Source organism: Lathyrus oleraceus, chromosome 5 (assembly GCF_024323335.1).
Source record: "Lathyrus oleraceus cultivar Zhongwan6 chromosome 5, CAAS_Psat_ZW6_1.0, whole genome shotgun sequence".
NCBI lineage: Eukaryota > Viridiplantae > Streptophyta > Magnoliopsida > Fabales > Fabaceae > Lathyrus > Lathyrus oleraceus.
In genome coordinates, this window is record NC_066583.1 from 336,528,581 (window position 1) to 336,542,190 (window position 13,610).

The following is a 13,610-nucleotide window of genomic DNA, read 5'->3' on the forward strand; positions in this document are numbered from 1 at the left end:
GTGTTGTATCGATTCAGGGTGACGAAACTGTACGCGTTAGAACCGAGTATGAGACAACCGGGAGACACATGAAATGCAAAATGTGATGCAAAATGCGAATGAAAGATTTCATGGAATTCAAGCCTTTACGAACATCGCGGAATACCACTGGGATCTTTATTTATTAATTTGAAAATGGATTACAAATAAATATTCTTAAAAAATCTTAACAAGGAAAAAAAAATAAAAAAAATATAAAAGCTACGAAAGCCCTAAGGAAGCGTAGTCCACGACTTCAACGAGTAGGCGGAGAGTCGGAGGAAAATAAATCCTCGTAGATTCTTCTCTTTTTGTAGGAAAGCACTTCTTCATTCTTCGCCTGCAGTTGCATTTGTAGCTCTTCATTCTCACTGACGATAACCTGATATTTATTTTTCCACGTTTCTGCCTCATGTTGTGATCTCTTCAAAGCGATTTCCAACTTTTCAGCTTCGGACATGAATACTAAAACAGGTTCTCTTCTCGGAGGTAAAGGATCTTGGCGAGGATAAGGCATCTTCAGCTTGATGGCTCTTTCCCGGACCCAACGAAGATAAGGTTCCATAGACACACAATTCGGCTTTCCCAAACTTTCTTTGCCTTTCTTGTGCAAATGACGCCAAGCGGATACAATCTGATCTTGAAGTTCTTTGTCACCCTTAAAGAAGATTTTCTCCACATGAACACTTTTAGGCGGTTCTTTCAAGGGATACCCTAACTGTCGGCGAGCTAGGACTGGATTGTAGCTGATTCCTCCATTAAAACCAAGTAAAGGTACGTTGGCAAAGTCTCCACAGCTGTCGATAATTAGTATTCCATCATACACACGATTATACCAAACGATGTCCGAGTGTGTCAGCGCCATGACCCTTGGTGACCAAAATCCCTTGTCAAGACTCAAAAAAGACTTGGGCAAGTGCGAAATAAACCACTTGTATAATAAAGGCACGCAACAGGTGATCATTCCTCCACCATGAAAATTCCGGAGATGTATGGAATGATAAGTGTTACCCAATAACGTTGGTACTGGATTGTTCTTCATGAATATTTTGATGGCGTTAATGTCAACGAATCCTTCAAAACTTGGGAAGAGTAGCATTCCATAAATAAGCAAAGCAAGGATTGTTTCAAAGGTAGGCATGCTTAAATGATCGGCATAATATTGGGCTTTCTTGATTAAGAAAAGCGTAGGTAACCCTACAGTTCCGCCTTTGGCGATCATATTGCCTTTGATGTCGGACACCTTTAAGCATATGGCTTTAGCAATGTCTTCCTCTTTAGGGTCCTTCTCTAAGAAAGGGAACGGAGACTTATCCATAATAGGTAACCCCACCAACTGAGAGTACTCTTCTAAGGTAGGTAATAGCTGATAATCTGGGAACGTGAAACAATGGTAATCCGGATCATAGAACTGTAGTAACGTAGAAAGAAGCCCATCCTTCACTTGGATTCTCAATAAGGATAATAGCCTTCCGTACTTGTCCTTGAACCCCTCTTGATCTTCAACCAAAGCTCCTAGCTTCCTTAGGTCATCCAACTTAAAATTCTTAAAAGAGTATTTCAAGGTGTTTCTCTTATTGTAATCCATGGTAGCCTGCGATGTTCATAAATAAAGTTTGAATTCCATGAGATGTAATGCAATGTGATGTTTTATGGATGTAATGCACATAAACACACAAAGTCCTAGGTTAAAGGTATATGAGCGGAAGTCAAGGTCTACACATCCCACAGAGGTATGTACTATAGGGTTAATTGTACCTGCGGAACAAGGGTTCTAAATCGGTGCCCAAAGTCATCAGTCCATCTTTCGGATATTATCAATTTCCCAATTGACTCGGTGGTTAATAATATTCTCAAGAGAACCTCTTTTGAGTGTGGTATCGCGTAGCAACTATTTTGGGATTACTCCCTCATAGTCCCCGCACTACGTCCTATATAAGGCCAAAGTGGTGTTAAGGTAACTACGGTCCCCAGTGTCATAGGCTCCCATCGAAGATAGTAAGTGTCTTCACGATTACTCGTTCAACAGAACTACCTTTCAAAAGGGCCTCAACTGAGCGGTGATTCTCAAGTCGGCTTGGTCGGGATTCAACTCCCTATAAGCTTCGTTGAATCTATCACCTCCTATAATAAGTTCACTCAAATCCGGGTGTAGGACTTACCTCACAACAAAGATACCCCCCATAATACACAATAATATATACATACAATTAATAGTATAAAATATCATACAATAAACAAAATAGGGGCAACCCTTAATTATGTTGTTCCCCAGCAGAGTCGCCATTTTCTGTTGCGGTGGAAATAGGATATCAAACTATTAATTAGCTTGAATCACAATTCTTAATTCACAACCGCTCTTTGATTTATCCGAAGGACAAGGTCAAAAGAGGAAAAACCTATACTTGCATCGTAAGCACAATGCGGGGAGATACCTAGGTAAGGGGTTGGTTAAGCTTAGGGAAGGTACTAGCACCCTAAACTTCTGTAGTACTCTACAGGAACCTTTTGTTTATTGTATGTCTTTTTATTTTTATTATCTGTTGGGAATATGTACTGAGCTAAAGGATAAAGTGACCTAAAAGAGACCTAAGGGTTAGTCCTAAGTTTACTCGGCAAGACGTCGCATCTTGTGCCTACATATCCTGACGGGAATGGAATTAGAGTAATTGTAGTTCCCCTCGTAAGGGAGGTTAGAAACGTCTTGACTGTGGTCAAGGTTTCAATGGGGAATAAACGTATCTTAAGGACACGCTTACGGGGAGTGCGGAGGCTCCAACCTCTACGTTGAATTTGTTAATTAAAATTAGGGTTGAAATTATTAGGGATTCCACGGCGGGATTCTTTGACCTAAAGCTAGGGTAAAGGGTATTTGGGTCCGCGGCGGGACGCCTAAGCTGATTAGGGTTTTGAAACATTCAAAGGGTAAGGCTATTGACTCGGCGGTCAAACGGCTAGACCTAATTCCTTCGGAAGGGAAATAACGGGAAAACATGCAAACATGGCAAAATATTATATGGCAGAAATAAAGTGCTGAAAGTAAAGAAAGCTGTCGCGATGATCATTCGCGTAAATTACAAATCCCAAAAAAATGCAAAAATAAAATAAACTGCGACCATGGCCTCGCGTAAATTACATCCATGGAACAAAATAAACTGAATAAATATTAATCGGAATTTAAGCATGATCTGAGGAGAAACACAAAGAACATTAGTGAAAAGTTAGACAGAAATCAACGGCAAAAATGAAACTGCTAAATTGAAGGAGAAAAATACAAATTTTGTTACGGGTTCATTATTATTTTAAGAAAAAAAACCCCTGTCATATTTTTAATTATTTTACAAAAAAAAAAAAAAGATCTATTTTAATTTTAATTTTTGCATTTTTACGATAAGAAAGAAAATTAAGTTTTATTTAAAAAAAAAAAAGCTAATTCTTAATTTAAAACAAAGATTTCTAACAAGCGGACCTTTTATCCTTACCATTAATCTAACTTTAACCAACGACTCATATTGCTAATGAAACAATTTTTTTTTTTTAAAAGTTAGTAAATTAATAAGACTAACTACAGGTTATTGTTAAAACATGTTAATGGTATAAGGATATTTTTTTACTATAAGTTACTAAAACAAATTAATTACAATAAACCTAAATAAAAATCTACAACTATTTGAGGAATCCCAATTATTAAACCCCTACTAACTTTTCAATATTAATATTTTAAAAAAGTGTTTATTATAATAAAATAAAGAGCAAAACAAAAGAAAAGTGGAAGATAGTGAAGGACAGTAAAGCAGAAACAAATTAAAAGGCTAGGTTGTCTTGGTTAGGGTTTGACAATCCTTTTTCCTCTTCTTCGCTTCCTGCATGTGTGCCTCGCCGCCATGGATGCTTTTCCGAAAGCTTCTTTCCCCTTCCTTTCCATTGATGCATGCTCCTATTTCTTCTTCAATTCATTATACCTAAACACGAAACATACAGAAATCATCCGAAAATTAGTAATGATCGAAAATCTATACCTGTTGATGGTGAAGAACGGCCGGTGATAAGAACTTTCTGAGGCCTCTGGCTGCGGCTTCGACGGTGACGGTTCGATGGCTTTCCTTTTCTAGGTTCAGATCGTTATTCTCAAGGTTTGCTTCTTTTTCTTTCTCCGTTTGTGATCCGAGGTGATGATGAAGGAGCGGAGGCTCCTCTGAACCTCTGTTGTTGTTGAGCCGCTGCGGCAAGTTCTTCTCTTCGATCCTCTTTTTTGAAGAACCATATGAAACTCTTATACTTCCGTTTGATGGGCCTGGACGATTTTTGCGACGCCGCTGCGAACTTAACGCCTCTTTTCCAGGAGATATTGGTGCTGAGTTTGATAGGATCTTGTGTGGTTTTCTAAAGTTTTCTTAGATTTGCTTGCTTTTTTTCGGAAAAAACTATTGCTTGGATTGTTGAACGGATCCAGTGGATTTGAAAACTTGTTAATTAAACCGGTTCGATGGACTGGTTTTCTGAACTGTTTTTCTGAACTGGTTTCTGAATTGGTTTTGTTTGAACTATTTCAGCTTGTTGGACTTTTTGTTGGAATTGTGTTTTTTCATAGGACGATTGGAGTTAAGGTCCCATTTGGGGCAAACCGTCCTCCTGAGAAAAATCACTTCTCAAACCGGCTTTTCAAATAAGCTCTTTTCTGTATAATCTCTTTTTGGCCAAGCAATCTCAAAATGCAATTTTCCTCTCAAACCGGCTTTTCAAATAAGCTCTTTTCTGTATAATCTCTTTTTGGCCAAGCAATCTCAAAATGCAGTTTTCCTCTTCATCTTTCGGTGCCTTTCGATAAGAACAAACATCTGCCCTGTTCTGGCCGAGGTCGCGAACCGGACATCCGATGATGATATCTCTGAGGGTGTCAAATTAACCGATTCAATTTCCTTGTTTTTGCTCATTTTGCAGGTTCGAAGATATGTCGGAAAAGTCGGAGAATCGGAGCGAATAGACATCGGACAGTATAGTAACTTAAGAATTTTATGATTCCTTTTGTAGAAAATGTACTTATTATTTTTGTAATTTTATGTATTATTATTTTTGTGTAAAGAGTTAATAAAAATTCCTTATTTTTGTGGAAAATTATTATTATGATTATGCAAAACAAAATGAAAACCACTGCATATGCTGTTTGTTTAATGTTGGAAATAGAATTAAAATAAAACTATGAAATAAAGTTATAATTTTTTTTTAAAATGAAGTTATCTAAAATGAAATGAAAACTTAAAACGGGATTAAATGAAATGAAAACTTAAAACGGGATTAGCTATTTTAAAATGAAATAAAACTTAAAATGAGATTAGTTATTTTAAAATGAAATAAAACTTAAAATGAGATTAGTTATTTTAAAATGAAATGAAATATAAAATAGAATTAAATAAAATTAATTTAAAATAAAATGACGGTACAATGCAATATGGTTATCCGACTAACTTCGCTTCCGACACCATTTCCGATTAAAATCTCCCAACCAGATCAAACAAACCAAAGTTCCTGATTACAACTCAAAATTCAAACTTGACGGCCGGCTGTAAACAAATGACCGTTTTGCCCTTCATAAGCTAAAGAGCGCACCACGCGATGTTTCCTGCAAAAATCAACCAACTACAAGAACTTGTTAGTAATTAGTTAAATGCAAAAATGCAACAGAACGCGAGATGGTTCGACTAATCTTAGGGCAAAATTTGGGGTGTTACAGAATTTAATATGAATTATTAAAGAAAATGCAATTAAAACAAAATATTAAAAATTCAAAAATACGTGGACCATCAGATCTCCCTCATTAATTGAGGTGGCAGATCTGATGATCCAAAATGCGCGTTCCACCAATGCCTTAGTCAACAGCGCTGTAACATGAGTAATCACAAGGAACGACTATGATTAAAACGCGGAGCATGGATCACACGGTTCAGACTCAAGACACATCATCACCAGAGCCAGAGCTCCGGTTGTCTTCTCCGGTGAGCTTCACCGGACTGGTCAACATGAACCATCACCAAAATTCAAAACAGGGACATGATTTTAAAGAGAAAACATCACTGAGCACGAATATCACCTCCAATTCCTCCAATTCCAAATATATTAAGAGATATGTGGAATTGAAAAATGAGGTTCATGATCTGAGTTGCTTCGATTTGGCCTCAAAGCAACCCAATCTTCTTGCCTACATTGGTAGGACTTCAGACAACACAAGAATCAATGGAATTGAGCAAGAATCAGGGAGAATCGAAGAGTTTAAAATTTTTGCAAATTATCTTCAATGGAGGTCTGAGCTTGCTAGATCTTGATCTGAATCGTGCTTGGCTTCACTTCACTTGCTTACAGGAGAGGAATGGAAAGGCTTAGAAGCATTGGATTCCTGGAATTAAATTCCAAAACAGTGGAGATTCAAGCTCAAATTCAAATGAATTTATCAGGGTTATCCTCTTAGTGTGAAGGGTTTTCAATGGAGATTCAAAGCTGGCGCAATGTGTGTGTTAATTCTGAGCATAAGAGCCTCAATTTATAGGGAAATCAAATGATATTTGCACACTCTTTCCACTTTCAAAATTTGGTGAAATGATGATGCCATGCTACATGGGCGCGCATAGGCCCATGGAATGATGGTTTGAAAGTCCAAATGAATGATCAGATGCTTTGAAGATGGATTGGATTGCAAGGTACATGTGCATTGTCACTTGAAGATTGATCCATGCCAAATGATATCAGCTTGTTAATCTATGCGCAGCCTATGCATTTCCATTCCAAAATGCATGAATTTTAGCTTTTTGGAAAGGTAAGACAAGAAGAACAAGTTTGATGTTGAACACTTTTCCATTTGGAGCTTGGAACTTGGAGATATTTGAGGTGAAAGTTTGGAAAAATTTGACATATCAAAATTTTTCTAAGTGTCAAGCCATATGTCTCAATATTCCACCTTGCTTAACTTTTTATGGGAGCTCCAAATGAGAAAAGTGTCTTTATCAAAGTTGTAGCTCTCTCAAAGACCTTCAAAATGGTAACCAATGTCATGTCATTTGGATTTGAAATGATAGAGTTATGCATTTTTGAAGTTTGGAAAAATCACTTGGTCACTGGTATAGGTCAAAAGTGACCTATAATGTAGCCTCATATCATATGTTCAAAGAAGTTGAATTAGCTCCCACTCCAAACATCAAAGTTGAATTAGACACATTGAATTTGATTTTGCAACTTGGAAATCTTTCATATCATAAAAATTAAGCAAGTTATGACCTTGGGGACTTGACTTTCAAATTAGGGTTTAAACAAAATGACATGTTTCAACATAGAAAATGATTTTCCAAGCAAAACTAGCTCTAGGTCTCAACATGAAAGTTGTTTAGAATGTAATTTAGAGTAATTTTATCTTGGAATCATTTTAATATGGTGAAAATTGTAGGAGATAGTGTAACACCCTTCTAAAATACCCCAAATGTTTAATAATAAAACAACAACAATTAAATCAGACATATCAGAGTAATCATGCATCTCGAGGGTGTCACATAACAACTTCTTCACAAAAGTCAATATAAAATCAGTCATGCTCAATTTTATTCAACATACAACTTCTTTAACAATACGCAGCGGATAAAATATTTCAACATCTGTAATTCATCAAAATTAACATTTATTCAACAATTCAAACATCCCGTCCCGATGTTACATCTATCAGAGCATGACCCTCTAACCACACTAGACTTCAAGCACTAGCTTCTATTCGACTCACTGCTCGTTACCTGAAAAATATAGCTGTAAGGGTGAGTTCCTCAATCGATATAACAAATATTATAATTTATCATGTTATGTTAAGTAATTCTACACGTTAATCACCCTAATTATATCATGCATTAGGCAACGGCACAGTCAACTCAATTATCATATTCAAACACAACGTAAAGGCAACTCAATAACAACATAAAATGCAACTCAATGAGACTCGACTCTTCATGCATGTGGTACCATTTGGAGTAAAACTCCCAACTTAAAATCATTGCCAGTTTAGTGGACATCAAGGCATAAGCCTTCAACTTTCAACTTAAAAATTTGCCAATCCAGGCCAACGTGGTGTGAGCAAAAGCCCCATATTTTTTTGCCAATCCAGGCCAACGTGGTGTGAGCAAAAGCCCCATATTTTTGCCAATCCAGGCCAACGTGGTGTGAGCAAAAGCCCCGACTTAATGCATATGAATGTATATGTCATGTACGACTTGAAAGCTCAACAACATAATAACAACAGCCACATAACAGCTTTTCAACAGAACAACTTATAATCAACTTTGGCTCTTCAGCCTACCACTCAGTAATGCTCAACAAATCAACTTAGAATCAACGTTGGCTCATCGGCCTACAACTTAATAATTTCAACAAGGCAACTAAAAAAATCAACTTTTCAACATTATTGCATCAACATTTCACAACCATAAACCTAATAAATTCATTCCTCACAATTAACTATGATAGGCCAGCTACCACTTGCACTCACAACATAAAATCAACTATTTTCCATTCTGCAAAGACTCTGCTCAACTGGAGGGAGTCGGCGCAAAAGCCTTATGCGTCGACGCATACAGTCGACGCTTAGCTCACTGGTCGGCGCAAAACTACCATGCGTCGACGCATGCAGTCAGCGCAGGCCTCACGGGTCAGCGCACGCCGACCCTATGGTCGACCGCTCGCGCGCAGACTCAGATTTTTCTGAGTTTTCCAGGGTTCCGTTAGCTTACGTTTCACAGGTTTTCCGGCCGTTTCCTCAACTACAACCATCTCTAAACAGAACCATTCGTCCGGTAAATTGGTAGCGCCGATTCAAGTTTTTAATTGGGATTCGTACCCTGGTCTAACATTTTCGACTCACACAACTATCAATTCAATTTACAGTTTTTAACACGGTTTATTCAACGTCAATTTCAGCATATACAGTTCCAATTAAGGTTAAAATCAACGGCTTCTCACTACCCATGACATGTTATTCTATAATACCCATTAAACGACGATAAACCCCCCTTACCTGAGATAATCCGGCAATTCTCTAAGCTTTAGCTTTTCCGTTCTTCAACCGTGCTTTTCGGCTCTTTGCCCTTTTTCCTCTTCTCTGCAGCTTCTCTGAGTTTCACGTGAAATTTCTTTGTTAAGAATGAAACCCTTTTCTTTATTCCCACTTATATATATATTCCAATTATTATTATTCCAAATATAATAATAATAATAATAATAATAATAATAATCCAATAATCCAATTTATTTAATTAAATTAATAATTATATTATCAACTTAATTAAATAATTCTTTTTTTCTTTATTTGGGGTGTTACAACTCTCCCCCACTAAAAGAGTTTTCGTCCTCGAAAACATACCTCAAGCAAATAACTCTGGATAGGACTCTCTCATCTGACTCTCCAGCTCCCAAGTCACATTGCCACCTGCTGGTCCTCCCCAAGCTACCTTCACTAAGGCAACCTCTTTACCCCGCAACTGCTTCAACTCTCGATCCTCAATCCTCATAGGTGATATTTCAACAGTCAGGTTATCTCTCACCTGTACATCATCTACTTGGATCACATGCGACGGATCATGAATATATCTCCTCAACTGAGACACATGAAAAACCTCATGCAAATTCGCAAGTGACGGCGGTAAAGCGATACGATAGGCTACTTCTCCTATCCTCTCCAAAATCTGATAAGGACCAATAAATCGCGGTGTCAACTTCTTCGACTTCAAAGCTCGACCAACACCAGTTATCGGAGTGACACGAAGAAACACATGATCCCCCTCTTGGAACTCAAGTGACTTCCTCCTCTTATCATGATAACTCTTCTGACGACTCTGAGCAATTCTCATCTTCTCCTGAATCATCTTAATCTTTTCCGTAGTTTGTTGAATAATCTCCGGTCCCATCACAGCACTCTCACCGGACTCATACCAACATAACGGTGTCCGACATCTCCTACCATACAAAGCTTCAAACGGTGCCATACCAATACTCGAATGAAAACTATTGTTGTAGGTAAACTCAATCAAAGGCAAATAACAATCCCAAGCACCTCCCTTTTCCAAAACACAAGCTCTCAAAAGGTCCTCTAATGACTGAATCGTCCTCTCAGTCTGACCATCAGTCTGCGGATGATATGCAGAACTCAATCTCAGCTTAGTTCCCAAAGCCTTCTGCAAACCTTCCCAGAACTTCGATGTAAATCTAGGATCTCTGTCCGAAACAATACTCGACGGAATACCATGCAAGCTTACAATCTTCTCAATATACAACTCAGCCAATTTTTCTAACGGATAATCCATTCTGATCGGAATGAAATGAGCCGACTTCGTCAATCTATCCACAATCACCCAAATAGCCTCAAAATTCTTACTTGTCCTCGGTAAACCAGAAACAAAATCCATACTGATACTATCCCATTTCCACTCTGGAATCGCCAACGGTTGCATTAGCCCAGACGGCTTCTGATGCTCAATCTTTGACTTCTGACACGTCAAACAAGAATAAACGAAACTCGCGATATCTCTTTTCATTCCCGGCCACCAAAATAACTTCTTCAAATCATGATACATCTTCGTAGCTCCAGGATGAATACTCAACCCACTACGATGTCCTTCTTCAAGAATACTCTTCTTAAGTTCTGTAACATCCGGAATACACACCCGACTACCAAATTTCAAAATACCAGTCTCATCAATTCTGAATTCGCCACCTTGACCTTGACTCACTAGAGTCAACTTATCAACCAAAAGCACATCAGATTTCTGACCCTCTCTGATCTCATCCAGAATACCACTTGTTAATTTCAACATTCCCAATTTAACACTATTGTGAGTACTCTCACACACCAAACTCAAATCTCTAAACTGTTCGATTAGATCCAACTCCTTAACCATTAGCATAGACATATGCAATGATTTCCGACTCAATGCATCAGCCACTACGTTTGCTTTACCCGGATGGTAATTCAAACCAAAGTCATAATCCTTCAGAAACTCTAACCATCTCCTCTGTCTCATATTCAGCTCTTTCTGATCAAACAAATACTTCAAACTTTTATGGTCACTGAAAACTTCAAATCTTGACCCATACAAGTAATGCCTCCACAACTTCAGAACAAACACTACAGCCGCCAACTCTAAATCGTGCGTCGGATAGTTCCTCTCATGAACCCTCAGCTGTCTTGAAGCATAAGCTATAACCTGCTTATTCTGCATCAACACGCCACCCAAACCCAACAATGAAGCATCGCAATAAACTTCAAATGATTCCGACGAACTCGGTAATATCAGAATAGGAGCAGTAGTCAACCTTCTCTTTAGCTCTTGGAAACCTTCTTCACATTTTGAGTCCCAAACAAACGCTTGCCCCTTTCTAGTCAACATCGTCAACGGTAACGCCAACTTAGAAAATCCCTCAATGAACTTCCTATAATAACCAGCCAAACCAAGAAAACTTCGAATCTCAGCAACAGACTTCGGGGCTTCCCACTTAGATACCGCTTCTATCTTAGAAGGATCAACAGCAACACCACCTCTTGAAATCACATGACCAAGAAAACTTACCTCTTCTAACCAAAACTCACACTTGGACAATTTAGCAAATAATTTCTTTTCTCGTAGAACTTCCAAAACCACTCTCAAATGCTCAGCATGCCTTTCTTCCGATTTCGAATACACCAAAATATCATCAATAAATACCACGACAAACTTGTCTAGGTATGGATGGAAAATCCTATTCATATACTCCATAAATACTCCAGGTGCATTAGTTACACCAAAAGGCATTACAGAATACTCATAATGTCCATACCTTGTCCTGAAAGCAGTCTTCTGAATATCCTCAGTCTTCACACGTATCTGATGATACCCAGACCTCAAATCTATCTTGCTGAACACACTTGCACCAACCAACTGATCCATCAAATCATCAATCCTCGGCAAAGGATACCGATTCTTGATCGTCACTTTATTCAGTTGCCTGTAGTCCACACACAACCTCATAGTACCTTCTTTCTTCTTAACCAATAGCACTGGTGCACCCCACGGTGACACACTCGGACGAATAAATTTCTTATCCAATAGATCTTCCAACTGACTCTTCAATTCAGTTAACTCAACAGCAGACATACGGTACGGAGCCATCGATATCGGCCTAGTACCAGGTACCAAGTCAATAGAGAACTCCACTTCACGCTCTGGCGGCAATTCATTCACTTCTTCCGGAAACACATCAGGAAAATCACACACCACAGCTAGATCGCAAATCATCAGTTTATCTTTAGCCTCCAAAGTCGCTAACAGCATAAACAACTCTGCCCCATCAGCTACTTCCTCATCCACTTGTCTCCCTGATAGAAACAAACTCTTTCCTTCCTCACTCTCAGGAAATATCACAGTCTTATCAAAACAATTGATAGAAACTCGGTTAAACACCAACCAGTTCATACCCAGAATAACATCAATCTGCACTAGTGGAAGGCACACTAGGTCCATCCCAAAGTCTCTACCAAAAATACTCAAAGGACAATTTAAACAAACCGAAGTAGTAGTCACTGAACCCTTCGCAGGAGTATCAATTACCATACTTCCAAACATCTCAGATACCTCTAACTTAAGTTTCACAGCACAATCCAAAGAGATAAAGGAATGAGTCGCACCTGTGTCAATAATAGCTACAAGAGGAAAGCCATTAATATAACACGTACCTCGGATCAAACGATCGTCTGCAGAAGTCTCAGAACCCGATAAAGCAAAGACCTTGCCTCCTGACTGATTCCCTTTCTTCGGCTTCTGACACTGACTTCCAATATGCCCTTCTTCTCCGCAATTAAAACAAATCACTTCCTTGTGCTTGCAATCAGCTATTGCATGCCCAGTCTTACCACAGCGAAAACACCTCTTCACTTCAGCAGTACATACATTACTCTTATGACCAGCCTGACCACACTTGAAGCAAACTATACCAGTAGGAGCACCTCCCCTACTAGTCCTCTGAGCCGGAGCAGCTACTTGCTTCCCTTTTCCAGCTGGAACATCATACGGCTTGCCACGGTTTTGATGTTGCTTGCCTCTGCGATCACTGACAATCTTGTAATGAGCATTATTGTCCTCTTCAAATATCCTGCAGCTATCAACCAACTCAGTAAAAATGCGTATCTTCTGATACCCAACAGCCTTCTTAATTTCAGAGCGCAATCCATTTTCAAACTTGATGCACTTTGAAAATTCAGCACCAGCACCAGTGTAATGAGGATAAAATTTGGACAACTCCACAAATTTCGCAGCATAATCCGTGACAGACATGTTTCCTTGCTTCAGCTCAAGGAATTCAATCTCCTTCTTACCACGGACATCCTCTGGATAATACTTCCTCAGAAATTCCCTACGGAATACATCCCAAGTAACGACTTCACCTGCCGCGGTCAACCTCTCGTGAATCTCTAGCCACCAGTCATCAGCTTCGACTGCTAGCATGTGAGTACCATACCGAACCTTCTGAGCTGGAGTACAATCCATAACACGGAATATTCTCTCAATCTCTTTCAACCATCCCAAGGCTGCATCTGG

At 38.8% G+C, this 13,610-nt stretch overlaps 1 protein-coding gene across 1 annotated transcript; it reads right to left on the bottom strand.

The window, feature by feature from the left end:
• Positions 1 to 274: 274 nt before the first annotated feature.
• On the bottom strand, positions 275 to 1,606 carry LOC127080528 (uncharacterized). The gene has a single exon (XM_051020848.1). It carries the CDS (start codon positions 1,604 to 1,606, stop codon positions 275 to 277), a length of 1,332 nt encoding a protein of 443 aa, XP_050876805.1.
• Between the last annotated feature and the right edge of the window lie 12,004 nt (positions 1,607 to 13,610).